The 21,309-nt window shown below is 39.9% G+C and overlaps 1 protein-coding gene across 35 annotated transcripts in view; it reads right to left on the bottom strand.

The window, feature by feature from the left end:
- The window catches only part of MAP4K4 (mitogen-activated protein kinase kinase kinase kinase 4), a 185,919-nt gene that overhangs the window by 85,501 nt on the left and 79,109 nt on the right, over nt 1-21,309 (bottom strand). For all 35 annotated transcript variants that reach the window (XM_028103810.2, XM_088026569.1, XM_088026573.1 and 32 more), the window contains exon 3: nt 17,874-17,930. In XM_028103810.2, the coding sequence (XP_027959611.1) occupies nt 17,874-17,930 (57 nt within the window). The remainder of the gene's footprint in view (nt 1-17,873; nt 17,931-21,309) is intronic.

Below are 21,309 nucleotides of genomic sequence, written 5' to 3'. Positions count from 1 at the left end.
CTATACACCAACAACAAGACAGAAGAGAGAGAAATTAAGGAGTCTATCCCATTTACAATGGCACCCAAAACCATAAGATACCTAGGAATAAATCTAACCAAAGAGGCAAAGGATCTGTACTCAGAAAACTATAAAATACTCATGAAAGAAATGGAGGAAGACACAAAGAAATGGAAAAACGTTCCATGCTCATGGATTGGAAGAACAAATATTGTGAAGATGTCAATGCTACCTAGAGCAATCTACACATTCAATGCAATCCCTATCAAAATACCATCCATTTTTTCAAAGAAATGGAACAAATCATCCTAAAATTTATATGAAACCAGAAAAGACCCCGAATAGCCAGAGGAATGTTGAAAAAGGAAAGCAAAGCCGGCAGCATCACAATTCTGGACTTCCAGCTCTATTACAAAGCTGTCATCCTCAAGACAGTATGGTACTGGCACAAAAACAGACACATAGATCAATGGAACAGAATAGAGCCCAGAAATGGACCCTCAACTCTATGGTCAACTCATCTTTGACAAAGCAGGAAAGAATGTCCAATGGAAAAAAGACAGTCTCTTCAACAAATGGTGTTGGGAGAATTGGACAGCCACATGCAGAAGAATGAAACTGGACCATTTCCTTACACCACACACAAAAATAGATTCCAAATGGTTGAAAGACCTAAACGTGAGACAGGAGTCCATCACAATCCTAGAAGAGAACACAGGCAGCAACCTCTTCGACCTCAGCCGCAGCAACTTCTTCCTAGAAACATCGCCAAAGGCAAGGGAAGCAAGGGCAAAAAGGAACTACTGGGACTTTAAGATAAAAAGCTTTTGCACAGCAAAGGAAACAGTCAACAACACCAAAAGACAACTGACAGAATGGGAGAAGATATTTGCAAATGACATATCAGATAAAGGGCTAGTATCCAAAATCTATAAAGAACTTCTCAAACTCAACACCCAAAGAACAAATAATCCAGTCAAGAAATGGGCAGAAGACATGAACAGATATTTTTCCAAAGAAGACATCCAGATGGCCAACAGACACATGAAAAAGTGCTCAACATCGCTCGGCATCAGGGAAATCCAAGTCAAAACCTCAGTGAGATACCACCTCACACCAGTCAGAATGGCTAAAATTCACGTCAGGAAACGACAGATGTTGGCGGGGATGTGGAGAAAGGGGAACCCTCCTACACTGTTGGTGGGAATGCAAGCTGGTGCAACCACTCTGGAAAACAGTGTGGAGGTTCCACAAAAAGTTGAAAACAGAGGTACCCTACAACCCAGCAATTGCACTACTGGGTATTTACCCCAAAGATACAAATGTAGTGATTCGAAGGGGCACGTGTACCCCAATATTTATAGCAGCAATGTCCACAATAGCCAAACTATGGAAAAGAGCCAAGATGTCCATCAACAGATGAATGGATAAAGATGTGGTATATATGTACAATGGAATATTATGCAGCCATCAATACAAATGAAATCTTGTCATTTGCAACGACATGGATGGAACTAGAGGGTATTATGCTAAGAGAAATAAGTCAATCAGAGAAAGACATGTTATCATATGACCTCACTGATATGAGGACTTCTTAATCTCAGGAAACAGAGGGTTGCTAGAGTGGTGGGGGGTGGGAGGGATGCGGTGGCTGGGTAATGGACATTGGGGAGGATATGTGCAATGAAGGGGGGGAATTGGAGGGGGAGATGAACCATGAGAGACTATGGACTCTGAGAAACCCACTGAAGGTTCTGAGGGGAGGGGGTGGGGGGATGGGTTAGCCTGGTGATGGGTATTAAAGGGGGCACGTATTGAATGGAGCACTGGATGTTACATGTAAAGAATGAATCATGGAACACTACATCAAAAACTAATGATGTAATATATGGCGATTAACATAATAAAATAAAATTTAAAAAAAAGAGAAAAAAAATTTAAAGTTCTCTAAGGCTTGTAATCTTTAAAAGAGAAACCTCAAAATCAACAGGGAAAAAAAGAAAGGTCTCTTGACTTAAGAGTCCAAAGTAAATAATGGGTTAATTTGGGGCTTGCTATACAGAGCTCAGATCCCCTCAGTGGTTAATTTTAACTGAAGATAATAACATCCTTAATTCCTTGAGAGGAAAAAAAAAATCATAATATCTTAGAGATACATAATTCTGGAGAGCTTTGTGTTTTTAAATGGTTATCTGGAACTCTTCAGATACTATAAAAACAAGTGCCAATCCAGACAATAAGACTTCCCCACAAGTGCCAAGGCAAGGGCTAGAGAGGTTAACTGGTTACATATTAATTAAGTATATAAACTATAGTATATATAAATGTATAATATATAAGTAAGTAATTTAATATGCATGCATTTACTATCTCTATAAAGGAAAAACCCCACAGTGTTATTATGTAATCTTGCCTCAATATCCTCACTAAAGATGTACAGGAGCTGCTAAGAAATGCATCTCAGACACAGCAATCCTTGTGAGATTTGAATCAAACTAAATTCACTCTGTTTGGCCAAAACCTTCACTGCTGTTTTTGCTACCTATTATACCAAAATAGCCATTCCTTAAACTCAGAACGAAGGAAAGTAGCATGTATCCACTGGCACTGGACCAGATGATTTATAATTACATACTCAATAAGACAATGATACTTTGAATTCAATGAAATCTTCAAGTCTACAAAGAATGCCATCTTGAGTCACTTGTTGTGACTTTTATACTGAGTAAGGATACTTAGTATTATTCCATTATGCACCAAATAATTTTCATATAGTTGCAGATGAGAACTACATTCTTAGACCAGATGTTCTGGGTGCTGGTGCTGCCAAGCACACATGGAAACCCCACAGCTGTGACCATCAATCACAGACATGAGGTCACAGTCCAGCTTAGAGACGGGCTGGCAGCCGGCTATCTTCCCTCCATACAAATGAAGCAACAGATGCTGAAGACAGTATGTAAATAAATACAGAGACTAAACTACCTCAATTAAGCAACTGATGGAAGATTTGATTCAAGTATCAGCAGAAATACATAGAATCTATCGAAGAAGTTTAAAAATAGTACATTAGTTTCAAATAGTTAGGCTTTTCCTAAGTCATATACTGCTTCCTTTCCCTAACTCCAGTTTTCTTTATATTCAGATAAGTTAAAACAATAAAGATAATGACAAATACCTTGTCACTTATGGAGCAGCTATCAAGGAAAATGTATTGAGATTAAGTAACCATGTTGTACAGTGGCGATTCATCCCCACCTTTCAATATCTTCCAGGCCAGTGAGAAAAACAACTAAAAATAAAAAAGTGCTTCCAGCCGCACAGTATTATGAAGTTACTTAAACTAGCCTGTTCTGCAGTATTTTACAATCTAAAGGCCACACTGTCCCAACGAAGTATATGGACAGAAAAAGTAACCACTACATGAAAATAAAGAGTATATACGCACTATTAATAAGCTTAAAGACAGAAATGTATTGTGAGGCAGTGACTTAAGTTTATGTTTAAGATTGCGTAAGAGTAAAGTACTGATCTAAACTGTTTAGGAGAAATCTTCTTAGAATAAAAACAAACTTATTTTTAAACTAAATGTAGCCATATAAATAAACACACATGTTCAGCGGGAAGTTCCTTGAGTAATTAGCAGCAATAAGAAATAGCTTTAATCCACAAAAGATTGGAAACACACCAAAAAGTCATCTGTAGTGATCTTGGGGGAGGCAGCAGCAGAGGGAAGGGGACAGGGGCAGGGTAAGGAAAAAGGTATTCCATCTTTCAATTTTCTAGACAGTACATTACTTTTAATGTTAGAAAAAGGGCCAGTTTATCATTTAAAAATAATTTTTTATATATAGGCACATATGTATATATCTAGCATATATATATATATAAAACTAGAAAAACATACATTAACATGTTAATAATTAAGCCAAGGCGACAGAATTATGAAATTCTTTTTCATCATTTTATTTGTTATTTTCTCTAGATTATCTACATTTCATAAACTAAAAAACAAAAACAATAGTCCAGAAGTCACTTAAATTTTTGTTTCGTTTTACTGAGCTATAATTTATATACCACAAATGTATCTAATTTATATACAATCTATTATAAAATTATAACTTAAATATAAACATATACTACTATCAGTATGCTAATCTTTTCTTAGAGGAAGGGGAGGATAAATTTTCATTTTCTTACCATTGAGAAGATAAGCATTACCAATAAAACTAAAAGGCCCCAAAGACCTTGAACTTCTAAGCTAACATGATGAGAGCAGTTAGGAAAACATTCACCATCTGTGATGACCTCAGCTCTACCTGCAGCAACATCAGCTATAAATTTGGCTGTATTCAAACCACAAGTGGGGCCATAGCCACCGGCTCCATGGGTTAAGAGGAAGATGCAGAGTCCTTGCATCTGTCTGCATGAAGCCAACAACCCTTCTCCATGAGGTCCCAGGCCACAACCCCTAACACACATTGCACCCATACCATACAGCACTCATCTTGAATTATTTCCTACTGGCAAAGTCAGGAGAAATGGAGATCTACTCCCCATCCACCTAGAGGGGAAAATAAAAACACACAGAGGAAAAGAACTAGAACTGGTGGTCACTAGACGTAAGGCAGTGGGGCTTATCTTGAAAATAACAACTCACTTTGCTGGAACTCACTTTGCTGGACTTCACTATGAAGATGCATCTTTGATCACAATGTTACCACCTTCCTGTCCCTTTTGTCTCTGGACTGACTAAATGATAATGGCAGTTACCTTACACACATACCCCCTATGAACCACGGTATCATTACAAACCACTTACACCAATATAGCAGGACACGATGTTGGTCTACTTACTCAAACTATCGTGAAGAAGTGCCCTGTTAGTTTAAAGAAAGTGAAGGGAAAAGATGAGAAAAGTCTGCTTGAACTGTGTGAGCAGTATCACTCCAATGTACCAAGTCACAAAGTAACCGAGTCCAATCACACCACAGTTCTCACAAAGACCCAGAGAGGCTGCTGCTTCACCCTGCAGGTCCAAATTTCAATATCTTCTATCTTAACAGCCTTTTCTTCCTTTCCCCTTTGGAACAAAAACATCTGTGTAGCGATTTTCTTCTTCTATCTAAACAACTTAGGGAAGAACAAATAACCAGGGAATCTTTAGTTCTAGCCTCAGGCGGAAAAAAAAATCCAGCATCTTCAGTAAATGAACAAACGTGAGAGGAGACTGGATGTAGCCCAGGCACATTAAAAGTGAAACAGAGACAAAGAAAGTATCTGTCCACTCTTTTCTTATAAGAACACCTCCTCTCACTCACTCACTCACTCACAAGAGAAGTGATCACCAAGGGGGCTCATGGGAAGGTGATTCACCACCAGGAAATACATAATGACACATTCCCACATCCTAATAGTTACTGCTGTTAACAGTAACAGCTACTGCTGCACTCTTAATTATGACAGAATGTCACACCAAAGACTTTGTTGTTTTAATCATTCTTGTCCTTTAGAAATGAGGAGTAGACCCTGAGAGATTTCTCACCTGAAGATCCATGAGGGACCGATGTAGGGAGGGAGCTGGGCAGGGTAGGGTGGGGCAAGAACACAGGCTTGCTTGGAATTTTATGTTTGGTTTCATCTCCCTATCTTTATTTCACCCCAAACCTCCACCACCTTAAGGGAGGTGGGGAGGACATGCTCCAAGTGCAGCAAGGTCAGCAGAAAAGCCAACCAGCCTCACAAAGAGGATGAAAATTCAACAACAGTGTGACATCACTGCTAAGACCCAAGCCAAACAAGAATCCCCAAGGGCACGTATTAAAAAAACTCTTTGCTGAAGACTTGTGACAGTGGAAAAAGTTGTCTCCAGTGAAGACGGGAGTTCTCAAAGAAGTTCCTAAATAATACTTTATTTCCAGTCATCAAAAGTTAGCAACATTACCCACTCTTTCTCATGACTCTTGCAGTTAAGCAAATAATATTAAATCAGGAAAGAGGTTAAATATTTAATCATACCCAAACATGAGAAATGAAGTGAAAGTGTCCCTATAACATACACTTCAGCATCTCTTATCTATTAAAGGAGAAGTTCCTACACCGGATAAATTTCCTTCTATTTCTGCAGCAAGTCAATTCAGCACCTACTATGTGCCAAATGGTGCTAGGCTGCATGGCCAGCTCTAACACCCAACTGGAGAGATGAATTCACTTGGAAGCTAGTGAGACACAACAGAATACTAAAAGAAATGAAAATAAATAAACTAGCAACATGAATGGATCTCACAAACATAATGTTAAGTGAAAGAAGCCAGACCTAACGTGCCGTATGGTTCCATTTATATCAAGTACAAACACAAGCAAAAATAATTTCTCATGTTAGAACTCAGGATACTGCTTATTCTTGGCGGGGGAGGAATTACTGACTGAAAGGGGGCACCAGGGGCACTCCTAGGGAGCTAGCAATGTTCTGTTTCTTGATCTAGTTGCTGGTTCATGAGTGGATGTGTTCACATTTTGGAAATTCACTGAACTTATAATGTATGCCTTTTTCTGTATTCATGTTATACTTCACATACAGACAAGGCAAGTAGACACAGTTACCCTTGAGAGAAGTGGCTTCTTCCAAACCTTTTCAAACCTGAAAACACATTGCTACAGCACAGGTATAGTAAGGAGAAAGAAAAAAGGTATCTGAGAATGTCCAGATAAAAGAAACAAGATAAAAACTGGCATGGGTTCAGAGCCCCCAGACACCGTGACAACCACTGGATCACAGATCACAGGAGCAGTCCGGGTTCAGAGGCAGGTTTACACCTACTCAGGGCTTGCGCTCTGTGTCAGAGTGGGAGACCAATTAGCAGCAGTGAGTACGAGGGAGAGGAGCCAACAGGTCAATTTCTTTCACCTCACCATGGCTTTGAATAGAAGCTGAACAATTATAATGATCCTAAAGATCACTGAAAACCTCTAACACATACTGAATAAATATAATGCCCAAGGTTCAAAGGGACAAATCTGAATCTGTAAAAGTGAATAATTAAAACAAACACAAGTTTTGGGGTAGGATTACAGTTATAATCTAGGTTTGTCATGCCACATCAGCGTGTAGAGTTAAAAATCTAGGGGACAGAGCCTCATCTGTAGCACAGCCGAGCTGTCATGCGGAGTAATAGGAAGAGAGGGTGCTCTCTCAGGGTCTGCTCTTGCACCAAAGGACAGCTTTCCTACCTTGGGGTAGAGAGAACTTAGCTTCCTGCACTGCTTCAAGGCCATGTATGGATTAGTAGTGCACCCACAATATTGCAGCTGTGGAAGCTAAAAACTTAGCCAAACAACTAGCTGTTTCTCTAATCTTACTTTAGATCATTCCCACTAAAGTCAACACTCTTTTCTATAGGGTAAGTACAAAAGTCAGAATAATTAGAAGATAGGCATTCTGTCACTAGAGATTTCTCACTTTTCTTTTCTCGGGATATGATGCTGAAGGGAAGGGAGGCAGTGAGCTTTCTCCAGTTAAACAAAGCTTTTATTCTAAAAGCTCTTTTGTTGTCATAGCAACTTAAGACATTGTATGTTCTTACTGTGGATTTTCACTGGACACTGACAAGAGTAAGAAAACAAGCAATTCCAGTAAGTTTTATTATACAGGCATTTTAGTTTAGTCTATGAATTTATACTCAGGGCCTATAAAAAGAATTTCAATTGGAAAGCAGCTATTGGAATTAAATTTAGAAAAACATGGCTGGGGACGTTGAGGAGGTCCTTTTAAAAAAGGGTTACCAGGGGCGCCTGGGTGGCTCAGTCAGTTGGGCATTTGCCTTCGGCTCAGGTCATAATCCCAGGGTCTTGGGATCAAGCCCCGCACCGGGCTACCTGCTCAGCAGAGAGCCTGCTTCTCCCTCTCCCTCTGTCTGCTGCTCTGCCTACTTGTGCTCGCTCTCTCTCTCTGTGTCAAATAAATAAATAAAATCTTTAAAAAAAAAAAAAAAGACTATAGAAAAGGGTTACCATTTTAAAAGGTGAAGTGTTTCAAATGGAATGCGCACAGGATATTTGAAATCTGTTCTTTCCAATTGTACTGCTTCACCATTTTACCACATCTCAAAGGGTGTATCAGGATATATAATTAAAAGTTTAATTTTCAAATAGTTTCATAAACAAAAGCATATGTGTTCACACACACTCATACAAAACCATTAACCAACTATATATAACTATATATATATATATATATATATATATAGGCTTTGGGTTCTTCACATAGAAAAAGAAAGAAGGGACACTCTGGTAGATTTCTAATGTGTCCTAGAACTGACATTATTCATTCACTCAACAAACTTTCATGAAATGCCTTCTATATATGCCAGGCACTGAATTGGTGCTTGGGATGATGCATCGCTGAGATTAATGGTTAATGTATAACATCCATGATTATTTTTAGTATTTTTTATTACAAAGATTGAGAATGCTATAAAACAGAATCGTATCTTCAAAGTCTTCTGTGGTAACAATATATTACTATAATTTTCTTGGACAGTGAAACAATACTGCGTATCTATTATAAGCTTCTCCAAGTGTCCACCAAAAATAGACCATCCTATACAATTCATCAAAGATCTGAGTACCTACAACTTACAAGGCACTGCAACTTGTTATTTGCTACTGTGTTAGAACCCAACTACAGAACACCACTACGCTATGCTCCTAATGTGAACCAGGAGATATCATAGTGCAATGAAAGGAAGACTGGGATGCTGTTTTGGCAACAAGCTATGAAACTTTGGGCAGACTGCCTTTGTCATCCATAAGTAAAATGAAGGCTTTTCAACATGAAAAACATAAAATATCTGAGGTATATAGCTGACTTAGTTTTAATCTTTCTTTGCTTATTTACTTATTAAATAGATAAGTAGAAGACTTTTGATATTATGTAAAATCCAGTTACATTCTTAAGTTAAAATGAACCCAAAATAGAAATATATTCCATTAATCTAAAATAGAAATACATTCTATCTCTGCCAAAAAAAAACAAAACTAATCCTTTAAAAAATTTCACTATCATATCACCAGCAGCATAGTTATTTTTAAAACACTTCAACAGGTACCTATTTCTTGAGAAGTTCAACCTTCACCCTTCATATTACTTTGGGAAAAGAAGGATAGATGGATTCAGAAGAAAGAGGAACAAGCTTTACAATCAGAAAAGCTTGGAAACGAGTCCCAGGCTTTGTTCTTTCTTTCTAAAAAGAGGGATGCTTTCTGTCTCAAAGTCTGCTGTGTGAATTCAAGCAAGTGCCTGTACCATACCATATGTGATGGCTGGCACAAGTCCTTAAAAACATGTATTAGTTCACTTCATGCACTCTATACTTTCCCAGTCAGTAGATCTTCTTCATCACTTTATTTTTTTTAAAGATTTTATTTATTCTTTTGAGACACAGAGATACAGAGAGAGAGAGAGAGAGAGAGCATGAGCAGGGAGAGAGGCAGAGGGAGAAGCAGGCTTCCCGCTGAGCCAGGATCATGACCTGAGCCGAAGGCAGACGTTTAACCATCTGAGCCACCCAGGCATCCCTTCTTCATCACTTTAGATGAATTCTAATATCTAGGAAATTTTTTTTATAAAAAGAAAATATTAGAAATAGCATAATCCTTAACTCTGGCTTATTTGTATAAGGTTGTTTATTTATCTTATTCTATACCAGGTATTCTCATTTTTTTAAATTTTATTTCATTATGTATATACCAGGTATTCTCAATTGGAGTGATATCATCCCCCTCTCCAACAGGGATGAAAAGTAGTTCGAGGTGGAGGAAAAAACTTATCACTTTTATGTATAGAGCATAAAGATATACATACAGAACATGAACAGATATACAGACATTTTAAAATTCCATAAGGAGTGATTAGGAAAAAATATTTTCAAAGGCTAATTCTTAGGGAGGTGATAATGAAAATAAGGCTGAGAAATACTGCTATATTTTTTGAGGATACAGTAGAATTGTTAGTTCTCAAAATCACTATCATACTTTTTAATTAAAATAAATCAAAATTTAGTCAATTTCTTTAAGAGCTTTTCTTCAAGGACTTGTACCAATATTAAAATAATAATAATGGGCACCTGGGTGGCTCAGTCCGTTAAGCGACTGCCTTCGGCTCAGGTCATGATCCTGGAGTCCCAGGATCAAGTCCCGCATCGGGCTCCCTGCTTGGCAGGGAGTCTGCTTCTCCCTCTGACCCTCCCCCCTCTTGTGCTCTCTCTCTCTCTCTCAAATAAATAAAATCTTAATAATAATAATAATAATAATAAAAGAGGTCCAACTTGTACAACTTCTGATCTTTATAAAAAAGCTGACTAAGGTAAACAATCCTATTAAGGAATTGCAATCTAAGATCAAGATCATTTAAATTAAGTTAGAAGTTATCAAAGGTAAGAAAATGCCAGATAGGGAAATTTGGCATCACATAAACTTGGCACATCAGTTTCTGTCTCAGGCGCAAAAAGAGAGAAGGTAGTTTGTTAAGAAAGGTAAAAAAGAGAAAACAAGGACAGACAGACTATTTGGGGCAGGGGTGGGGGGAGGCGGAGGAGGGCACCCAACTGCTATGAAAACTGACAGCTGCACACGCAGCCTCACGGGTACACAGCCGGCTTCTCCTGACAACCCTCAGTGGTGCTGTGGTGAGCGGGCCAGAGCCACGGAAGGGCAGGGACCAAGAGCCAGCAGCTGCCTGAAAGGGAAGAAGCCAGTACCATGCTAGAAGGCCTGAAGCATTTCACTGGTCTCTGAGGAACAACAGGTCCTACAGTCCACAGAGATTGCTCCCTCCCTTCCTTTTGTTCTTATTTTTAGTCTAGACAAGAACAGCACATTCATTATATTATGCTCCCCTCCAAATGAAAAGAGATAAAATTGTGAAGGCTGACAGGGCCTTGCTTTGTCACTAGAGTAAGTTTGTTTTGCTCCCTATTGTCAGAGAACAAGTTCTGAAAAGCAAGAAATTTGTCCTCCTCCTCTTCCATGGACCTAGCTCAGATGGTGCTCAAACACTGTCTCCCAGATGTGATGTACACTGCTTAGCAATGGGCCCCTTCTGTGGCTCCTGACTCTCCAGTTTGATGATGGGCAGAGGCTAGGTTTTTACTGGCTGTTCCAGGCAAGACCGTATTTTTACATAACTTTTATTCTCACATCCCTAGGAACACAGTGCAAGGAATACGAAGGGTACTCAATAAAATAAACTGGCTGGCTTCCTGCACCCCAACGAGCATCAGGCCCAGCATCTTCCCTTCCTCCAAGGAATATGCCACGATTACCAACCACAAACATTTTGGTCCTAAGACTTAAAAAAAAAAGTCTGCTCCGGCTGATTTGTTAAAAACAAACTTTAGAAAGGAGAAAAATGGTCAAGACTCATCCAATCTTTAAGGTCCAGATCAAATCAGTTCTACTTAGAACCTAATTTTTGAAACTGTTAATACTTTCAAAGGCTCATTCAATTGAGAATCAAAGATCTGGGTTCTAATCCCTGTAATCTAACTAGCAATGTAATCCTGAGCAAGAATTCTTCACTCATAGATATGAGGCTTCTTTCCTAAGCTTCCACTAAAGTAAGGGTTTTCAAACTTGAGTGTACAGCAGAATCCCCAAGAGGGGGATTGCTGGGCCCTAGCCCCAACCCAGAATTTCTGATGCAGTAGTCTGGGTGGAACCTGAGACACTGCATTTCTAACAAGTTCCCAAGTACTGGTGCAGGTCCAGAAACTATACTTAGAGAATCTATTTTAACCCCATCCCATGCCAAAACAGCCAAGTGGAGAAAAGACTATGGGACTGGCCAGAAGACTGGAGTGGATGCAACTCTCCCACTCCATGGTGATGAACTGCAACGAAACATCATTCCACAGAGCACCATTTCATCTCAGTTTGACATGAAACACCACATACTAAGTTTGCCTTTGTTCTCTCCGCATCACCCCAAGAAATGTTTAGCCCTATGTTGCCCAAAGCAATGACAAACACAAATCAGGACACTGAAACTGCATGGCAATACTTGGGAATGAGGTAGGTCCATCATCCAGATGACCTAGACTAAGCTTTTTAAAAACTGTTTATCAAAATGCGTATCTTTTTATACAGTTTGACTTTGAACAATGTAAGTGATTTACACATTTGAAAATTAAATTTAATCCGGAGAAAAAGCAAGCCCTACAAATGACTCAACAGAAACTGAACCAAGCTGCATAACAAATTTATGAACCATGAAGAGAAAGGAATTATTTCAAGTAACTCTGAGCATAGCATTCTGACTATAAATCCTTAAGAGGTATATTCTAAGGACAAACACTTCAGAGAAAAAGCATTCAGATATTGGTTTCTAAATATATTTCCCACTAAAAGGAACTAAGGCTCCTGAGCGGAAGAGATTCCAAATTCTGGCCAGTGAGCTTCAAATACCTACTTGTGCCAGAAAACACAGAAGTACTCAAAACTAAAGGAGTCCTGTCAAAGGGTATGGATTAGCTCCCATGGCCAGATGAGGCACAATTTGATTAAGTAAGTAGTAATAGCTTTAACTGATGGAAACACATTGAATAAATAGAATTGTCCATGAAAAAGAGAGAAAACAAAGAAGGGTGGTATTAGGTAAGGAAATTCTTCTTTATAGACCAATGCTAACTAATATAGAGAACAGAATCTAAAAATCATCATTTCACCATAATAACTGAATCAGGGAAGCATCACCAAATGAATGCCAAAACAGTTAGTTAAAAAGTTGTTGGTGAGCAGAATATTCACACAGTGCCAAAGTATCACCCTGGAGACTGTTTACAAAGTACGAAGCTAACAGTGCATCCTGAGAGAGGAGAGCTCTAGCAGCTCCCTCTTTAATCAAAGACTGAAGTTGGCTTTACTAATAGTGAGACAACTAGAAAGGCTGTACCTCCTGATGTGATACAACAAGAAGGATCTAATACCACGAATGAGGCATTCTTGCCAACACACACACACACACACACACACACACACACAATCTAATCAAGAGTCTAATCAAGCCTCCCAACCTAATTTCCAGTTTCCAGGAAATGTAGGAGGGAGCGACTAGTTAAAATACAACACAAGGAAACAGTCAAATCCAGAATGTGGGATATTTTACAAAACAACTGGCTGGATTCTTCCAAAAGTCAATTTCTTAAAAATAAAATAGACGAGGGGAGGGGAGCACAGGGGAGGGAAGGGAAGGGAAGGGAAGGGCCAGGAGGACAGATAGGAACTGATCTAGACAAAAAGTGAGTCAAAAGATAACCAAATATAATGCACAAGCCTTGGCACATTTGAGGATATCTGAATATAGACTGAACATCAGGCGAAATTCTGTAAGCATTAATTCTTCTAGTTGTCATTATGATTATGTAGAAGACCGTATTTTAAGAGAAGCACACTCATACAAGTGAAGGGTCATGATGGTGCCACAACAATACACATATAACATACACAAAATATTAACAACTGTTGAATCTAAGCAAGGGATAGAGCGTGTTCATTCCTTCAACAGTTCTGTAATTATGAACATTTTCATAGTAAAAAGTTCGGGGGAAATTATTAAAATGAAAACATAAAATTTAATTCTTGGGAGATAAATCTTACTCTTGAGAGTTTATGGACCCCAAGTTGAGAATTATTCATGTAAGTTAATTTATCTTCTTACCTTCCACAGCATTAACTCAAAGTAATGGGATATCCCAAAACTATAAGAAACAAACTATTAGCCCCTCACGTTAAGACACAAGGACTGAAAGGAAGGAATTTATCAAGAATCCAAACAACCACTTCAATCAAGTTTCCCTGAAAACACATCAAAAACATATATACACACAGGAGTGCATGTCCAACCAGGGAAATCTGAACAAACTCTATGGGCTGAATCTGGGCCAAGCGCCGGTGGCCTGCACTGTCTGAAGCAATGCTGGCAGACGTGCATAACAGTGCAGGCTTATTTGCTATAATCGAACATCAGAGTATGGGTCAAATCCTTAACTTGTTAAGAGCAACTGTTTGCTTTGCTTGATTTTGGGCAAGGGCCTCAGTTTTGAAGATGCTACCACTGCAGACAACTGGGTGCAGGGTACATGAGATCCGCCCCCCCGTGTATAATTTTCTGCAAATTCTTTGAATCTATAATTATTTCAAAAACAAAAACACCACATTATAGATCTCATGTCCTGGTCTTCTCCAGTTTGAACATATCCTTAACCTGCTCCTTAAACCCTTTCCCACAACCAATCTGATAAATGACAAGCTTTCTTTAAAAATAGCTCTTCAAAATCCTAAAGATAGTCAATTCTTAAAACTATCAAAGTCTGAGAAGACATACAAAGAGATCCTACATCTCTTGCAAATAAACGCCGCCCGTCTAGACTACTCACTTCTCTACATAGTACCTTTACTTCACCCAGGGTGAAATATGAATTTTCAGTTGGCTCCGTTTTCCAGGATCACAAAATCAAGTACAGAGGTGATGAGGACTCGGTGCAGCCAGCCTAGAGCACATTCATTCAGGGATGCCAACAGCTGACAGCTGGGGAGAAGGACAGCCATGCCATTTACCTCCCCACGTCTGCTGCTTTTCTGGCCTTCTGAGCCCGAGGAATAACTAGAAGGCTGGTAACTGCCTCTCAATTTCATCTAAGAAAGAGGCTCAAGAGTCAGGACACGTCTGTGATTTTTCCGAAGAATAAGCATTCACACTTTTTGCTCCTGAGAAGAAACTGAATGGAATTCAGGAACCATACAGAATCCTCCTCTCATCAATAGGACCACTCCAACAGCCCCTTCTGCTGGAGCTGAAACCAGAAACATCAGCCGCAAATTTCCCCTCATGCCAGCCTGCTTCCCTCCTGCTCCCAGATCCGCCCCCCCCCCCCCAGGGCCAATGCCTAAAATTTGGCAAGAGCTTGGAGGCCCTTGAAGTGAGGGGTGGCAAGGACATGTTTTCCAGGGTACCAGCTGCACAATATCCTCTCTCCATAAGCAACACTTGCTCTGGGGCCTGAATGTGCCCCCAAGCTACAGCACAGAAGTTACTCTGTAGAAGGGTCACTGTAAGAAAACAGCACACAAGAAACATTACTGAGAGGCCAATACGGTTAAACGGCTGATTGGGTTTGTATTCGTTCTGAAGACTCACCATCTGGTTTTCATTTTACCTGCACACATGGGTTTTGCATAATTATTTTTAAAGGAGTCCTGAAAATGCATTTGTCCAACATTGCCTGATTTTGCAGGCAAGGAAAAACCTTTCGTATACAACTCAACAAAAGTGGAATACAAAAGCATCTATCACACATGTAGATATGTATTTCATAGCTATGCTCCTAGAAAGATAATTAAAAGTAAATAAACCAAAGCAACAGCGGTTACTGTAACGTAGCAGTATAAAGATTTAATTTTTAAAAATATTTTCCTCTAGGGGCGCCTGGGTGGCTCAGTCCTTCAGCATCTGCCTTCGGCTCAGGTCATGATCCCAGATACTGGGATCGAGCCCCGCATCGGGCTCCCTGCTCAGCGGGAAGCCTGCTCTTCCCTCTCCCACTCCCCTTGCTTGTGTTCCCTCTCTCGCTGTGTCTGTCAAATAAATAATAAATTAAAAAATATATCTTTTCCTCTCTCTTACACTTTTTTTTAAGCAGTGATTATATACTGCACAGTTATCATGAGAGCTGGGCTTAGGGGAAGAGGGTCACTCTGGAGAAGACAAACCTCGTTCAGATTCCATTTGAGATGTGGAAGGGAGCACAGCCTGGCTGGTGACAAAAGCTCTGTCAGCCAGGACAGCACAGGCTGAAGTGAGAAAAGAAATGCAACTCTCAGGGCGCCTGGGTGGCTCAGTTGGTTAAGCGTCTGACTCTTGATATGGGCTCAGTTCACAGTCTCAGGGACCTGGGATCGAGCTCTGCAGCGGCTCCGTGCACAGCAGGGAGTCTGCTTGAGATTCTCTCAACCTCTGCTTCCCCGCTCCCCCCCAAACCCGGCTCACGTGTGTACTCGCACTCTCCCTCTTTCTCTCAATCAATAAGGAAAGAAAGAAAGAAAAAAAAAGGAATGCAACTCTCAGAACTTCCAGATGCTTCATAAAATTCCAAAAGCTTACATTTAAAATGATGCCCAGTCTGCTAATAAACAAGTCAGGAAGTGTGTTAATAAATGCCAAAGAACACAGGCTCCAGCTACACCATTTCCCACTGTGGCACCAGCACCATGCACGGTGGCAGGAATGGAGGCTTGAGAGGAACATGCCATCCATCATCCCATTCATGGAGGGCACTTCAGAAATAACCTATTGTATTTAAATCACAGTTAAGTTACAATTTTTGTTCCTTAACCACTCTTTAAAATAATCTTAAAAATAATATTTAACTGGAAAGCATCCAATTTCCCCGAGTTGTACACCAAGATAAGGTGACTATAAGGTGACAGAATAGTCCATTATCTCAGTAGGTTACAAGAATCTTTAGGCCATTCAACCAAGCAATGGGTCCCTTTTCATTATAAAGTCTCCAGGATTCTCTTTGGCAGAAAAAAAAAAGAACAGCCATCTCATAAAATGTCCCGTCTTCAAATATTTGTATAAAGTTCTATCATTTGTCCCGTAGTCGATAGGTAACAATGTTTTCTAATTCTTACTAACAAATATGCACACTGGAGATGAGCATGTTCTTAGAGACCAAGGGGAGAATAGGACGGAGAAGGAAACCTCTCTAGAATGCTCAACTGCACACCTGATACCGGTTTAGCCATTATTTCCCTAGACCAACCCCAGATTTGGGGTAGACTATGGCTTGATTTAAAGATATCCCAAATCAGGGCACCTGGGTGGCTCAGTCGGTTAAGTGTCCAACTGTTGATTTTGGCTCAAGTCATGATCTCTGGGTTGTGATATCGAGCCACTGCTTGAGATTCTCACCCTCTCCCTTTGCCCCTCCCCTGCCCCCTGCACAAGGGTGCTCATGAGCTCTCTAAGAAAAATAAAAAAAAATTTTAAAAAGATATCCCAGATCCCCATGGCTGCTTGCTAACTCACTCTAAAATCTGTGATATATCATGGTAAATCTTATTCATAATTAGGCAAGTTAGAAGCAACCATGAGAATAAAAAGTAAAATTTCAGATAAAAATAAAGTAAAATGGATTTCATTCACTACAGTCCATGGTTATCTTTAAAAAGTTAAGTATGGACTTCAGGAACATATACACTTACTTTTGTGTGAGTTAACCTCTCCTCTTTCCCATCTAAAGCTACAGAGTAAATCCTCATGTGACCATTTCAAGAACTATTTTTTGCTACTAAATTTTGCCAACAATCTGCTCAGCATTCTAGCAGATGTTTCTGTTTTCAAACCTCTGGGAACTGGGCTGGATCTGTTTTCTTTCCCCATGTTAAAAATAAAAGAAATGGCCCAAATGTGGCCTAATACCCTAGAGAAGCTTTTCCCCATCCCACACCCCCCGATCTCCCTATTCATGTGACCTCCATGATCCCTTCTCAAATTTTTTCTTTTCCATTAGAGAAGATGTTTCCAATTATGGTCCATTAAGTAGCCAAGGATGACATCACTCAGTTTTTCTGTTTGTTTGTTTTTCTGTTTTTTAAAGAAAATGCTACTGATTTCTAGTTACTTGGGGACCATCTGCAACAATTTAAGCCAACTAGTCTGCTGGACCTTATGAACCCACCATGTCACAGGGGGGCAATTTGTTCAAGATCAATTCTACAAACAGAACAATATTATTAAATTGGGGTTTGAGGGACACGAGGATCTTGTCTTTTATATAATGATTTCTTTAAAATTATCTGTGACCCAACCTTACCTCAGTGACATCCATAACTTTGATGGCCGCCAGCTGACCTGTTTTAACATGTCGACCCTGAAAAATAGAAAAGAAAGATAATTGGCATCACTGTTTTGCATGATCATTAGAACAGGATGGCTTAAGTTTCAATAAATTATCTCTTTTGTAATTTTTCCCAAAAGTGATGATGAAATAGTCCCGTGCTCTCCAGTAGAACAGTATGGGTTGTTAATACCAGTGAACCCCACTTAATAAACAAAACTAGTAATAGAGCCAATGAGTTTTGATAAAGTATCAATTTCTTTCTTTCTCAGGTTCAATTTGCATATCATTACCTCTCAACCTAAGCAACTTAACTAATATTTTCCTCTATACATCAAGTTGACCACATTTTCTTTCTTAACATTCTGCGTGAATGAAATGACCCAAAAAAGCCTCTTGCTATTTATTTTCAGGAATGGATAGCAGTCATTTTTCCCTAGTGTACTCCCAAGACCCATTACTTGATTTTACAAAAGTTATACTGACAGTCTTCTTTGAAGCTTTCCTGCAGTCCCAAGGTAGGGAAGTTGGAGAATAATTACCCAGAATAAGGGAGTGTACAAAGAGACAGGGATGATGCAGAAAGAGAGAGAGACTTCTTACAGTGACAGTATAATTCCTGACCTAGGACCTAAAACTCATTATCTATCCCTGGGCATTTCAAACCAATGTGAGGTCAATCTCTCACCCAGATGAACAGGATTACATTTAATTCCTGTCAGCCCTGCATCTCTCCATCCAGTCTTTGCAGTGCTCTGCTGGCCATTCCTCAAGCGAGTAACATAGAGCTACCCAGATCTCCTGGGCTTGATCTACCCCAGGACTTTGTGGACAATGGTCCTTTTTCACCAAATGTCAAACAGAAAGAACATCACCATATCTCCCAAGAGCCTCCTGCCTCGCTTGTGGTCTCATGATGAACAGTTATGAACTTCAGAACTTGAAATCTAAGGAAAGCTCTTCATTTAGTCTGGGAAGCTTACCCGGAAACTCAAGTTACATCTAGGACAAAACAACTTCATGAAAATGACACTGTATTACAATCACATCTCAACTGTATGAGGTCACGGTGGCATGGAGTCCTGCAATGGCCCAGCAGCTCACGAGCAGGAACTACACAACAAAGTAACATACAAGTAACCAGGACAAATAAAATCCATGGGCCAAGAACCTCATCCCAACTCTCACGACCCACAGATACCACCACCTGCCTCTAAAGTGAACTACCTTCCTCGTCTTCAAAAGTGCTTCCGTGTAAGTGGGGGCACCACGTCCCACAACACACACACCTGCAGTTTAGACAGTTTCAAGTTCTGCTTCTGATGGGAGCAGGCTTGTCCCACATTGGTCCATGGCCCAAGGAACTGCCTCCTGCCCTGTCAGCTATTTCCCAGCTACCATTCCACAAGCATGCTTTTCCAGCATGGCCAGCCTCAGCAGATCTGAACTGTCCCCTCAACTGTGGCTTCAGTACTCCATCATCACACCTTCCCCAACATCGTCACACAGCCCTGCTGAACAGTCTGGCACTCTTTCTGCATTCACAGCTGAGTAACCCATAATCCTGAAAGAAAATGCTTCCCTGTATGTGTGTTACCATACAGCACACAAAATGATCTAAGAAGCCATTTGACATCTACAGAAGCTCCACCTCAGAGACGCACAGAATGGAATACAACTGTGTGTCAGGAAAGTAGTAATTTATAAATGTTATATGGGCTCCCATATTTCTGATTCTACTGCCATTTTTTACTACCTGTCTGTCCAAGAGTCAGTATCTTTTCATAATGCCCACTCCTGAATCACTCATTCAAAATTTTTGCCTATGTGTGTTTTGAATCTGTAACCTCAGCCTTCTTAAGCTTTGTAACCCCCAGCTCTGTACTAAGCACTAATACACAGGAAACTGAGCTGTCCTTCATGTCATGGGCATTGGCAGGATCCTAAAGCTACAGGATAGTGACCCAGAGCGTGGACTCCAGCATCAAGACCGTGTCCACACTTCATGTCCTCCACTTGGTAACATAACAGTGCCTCAGCCTCCTGTCTGTACGACGGTGCCCACTGCACTCACAGGTCTATCATGAAGAATAACTACGATGCAATGAGCAGTGCAGTACACACGATCAATGATAAATAAATTAATAAATATGGCAATAAAATACAACTGGACCTTGTTTCCCTGAACTGAAGATAGAAAATTAATTTATTAGCATAGTATCAAAACAACTCCCATGACTATGACTGGTTAACAGAACCATGAAGCCAAATTACGATTTCCTTAAATCCAAGAGCAAAGAGGAGAACGTAAGAGAACAGAGTACTAGGTAACCTTCCAGTGCTTTCTATATAAGAGACACAAAGATCATCTATCTCCATAGCATCCAGGCAGCCCTCAAAACTGGAAACACATACTGATTACTCTTCCTGCAGTGGGGTTCTTTCCAAATTACTAAAGCAAATTTCTTGCTGACAGAACCAAATGATGAGAGAAAATGTCACAAGAGTTGCCCCTCAGCTTTTGTTCTTTTTAAAGAAATAAATAGCACTGCGCTGGGAATGTGTTAGGGGAGGTGTGGGGGAGGGGAAGGTCTTCTGAGTATCTGATATGGTAACTTAAGATCCTTACAGATGAAGAAAATCCGTGGGCCTATGGAAAAAACCACTCCAGATGTTTATGTAATGTAGCAGTATTTCCCTCTATGCCTGAACGCAAGACCACAGGAGTATTCTCAAGACTTAGCAGTTTGACAGTGGCATAAAAGCTTAGAGTTGTGAATTCACTCAGTATTTGTTTCACACAGAACATGAGTTTCCCTTACTAAGGGATTAGAGAATCAGGACCTAATAACTAATCAATTATTTTTGTGTCAGAGGGTAGACCATGCAAAAGCATTAGTCTTCATTAATGCATACCAGGTCTTCCAAAATTAGGTCCATTTCAAATTTAAATTTAAATCAGGAAACTAAGAATTCTGTCTCCCTCCTAAGAAAGAAGACAACATACTGAAAGAAATGAGATTTGGGATTCTGGCTTTCATTTCTCTGCTACCACTTCATTACTATATATTTCCTTGGGAAAGCTTCCTAGGATCACTGTAGGATCCCAATGTTCTTTTTAGAATAGGCAGGCTAGAAATAAAGTGCATAAAGTATATAAAGCTCTGGCCATCATATCTGGCATAGAGTGGGCTCTAAGATGAGAGAGTCTTCCTCTCTCCACTCCCACCAGAGGTCTATGCGAACCCTTTCTCCTTAATTCCCTTTGCCACAACCCTAACCCTAGTCAATTTAGGTCCATTTCTCATTTTCAAAAAGCATGGCCAATATGGGGAAAGGCAGTTAGGGTACTAAAGTAACGCACCTCCCTAATTATTTTTTAAAAAGAAACAAATAAAAAGAAAACCTCTAA

The sequence above is a fragment of the Eumetopias jubatus genome, unplaced genomic scaffold, assembly GCF_037043125.1.
Source record: "Eumetopias jubatus isolate StellerSeaLion01/CBP00866 unplaced genomic scaffold, mEumJub1_p1.0 scaffold_9, whole genome shotgun sequence".
Lineage (NCBI taxonomy): Eukaryota > Metazoa > Chordata > Mammalia > Carnivora > Otariidae > Eumetopias > Eumetopias jubatus.
This window is presented reverse-complemented; position numbering and strand designations above follow the sequence as displayed.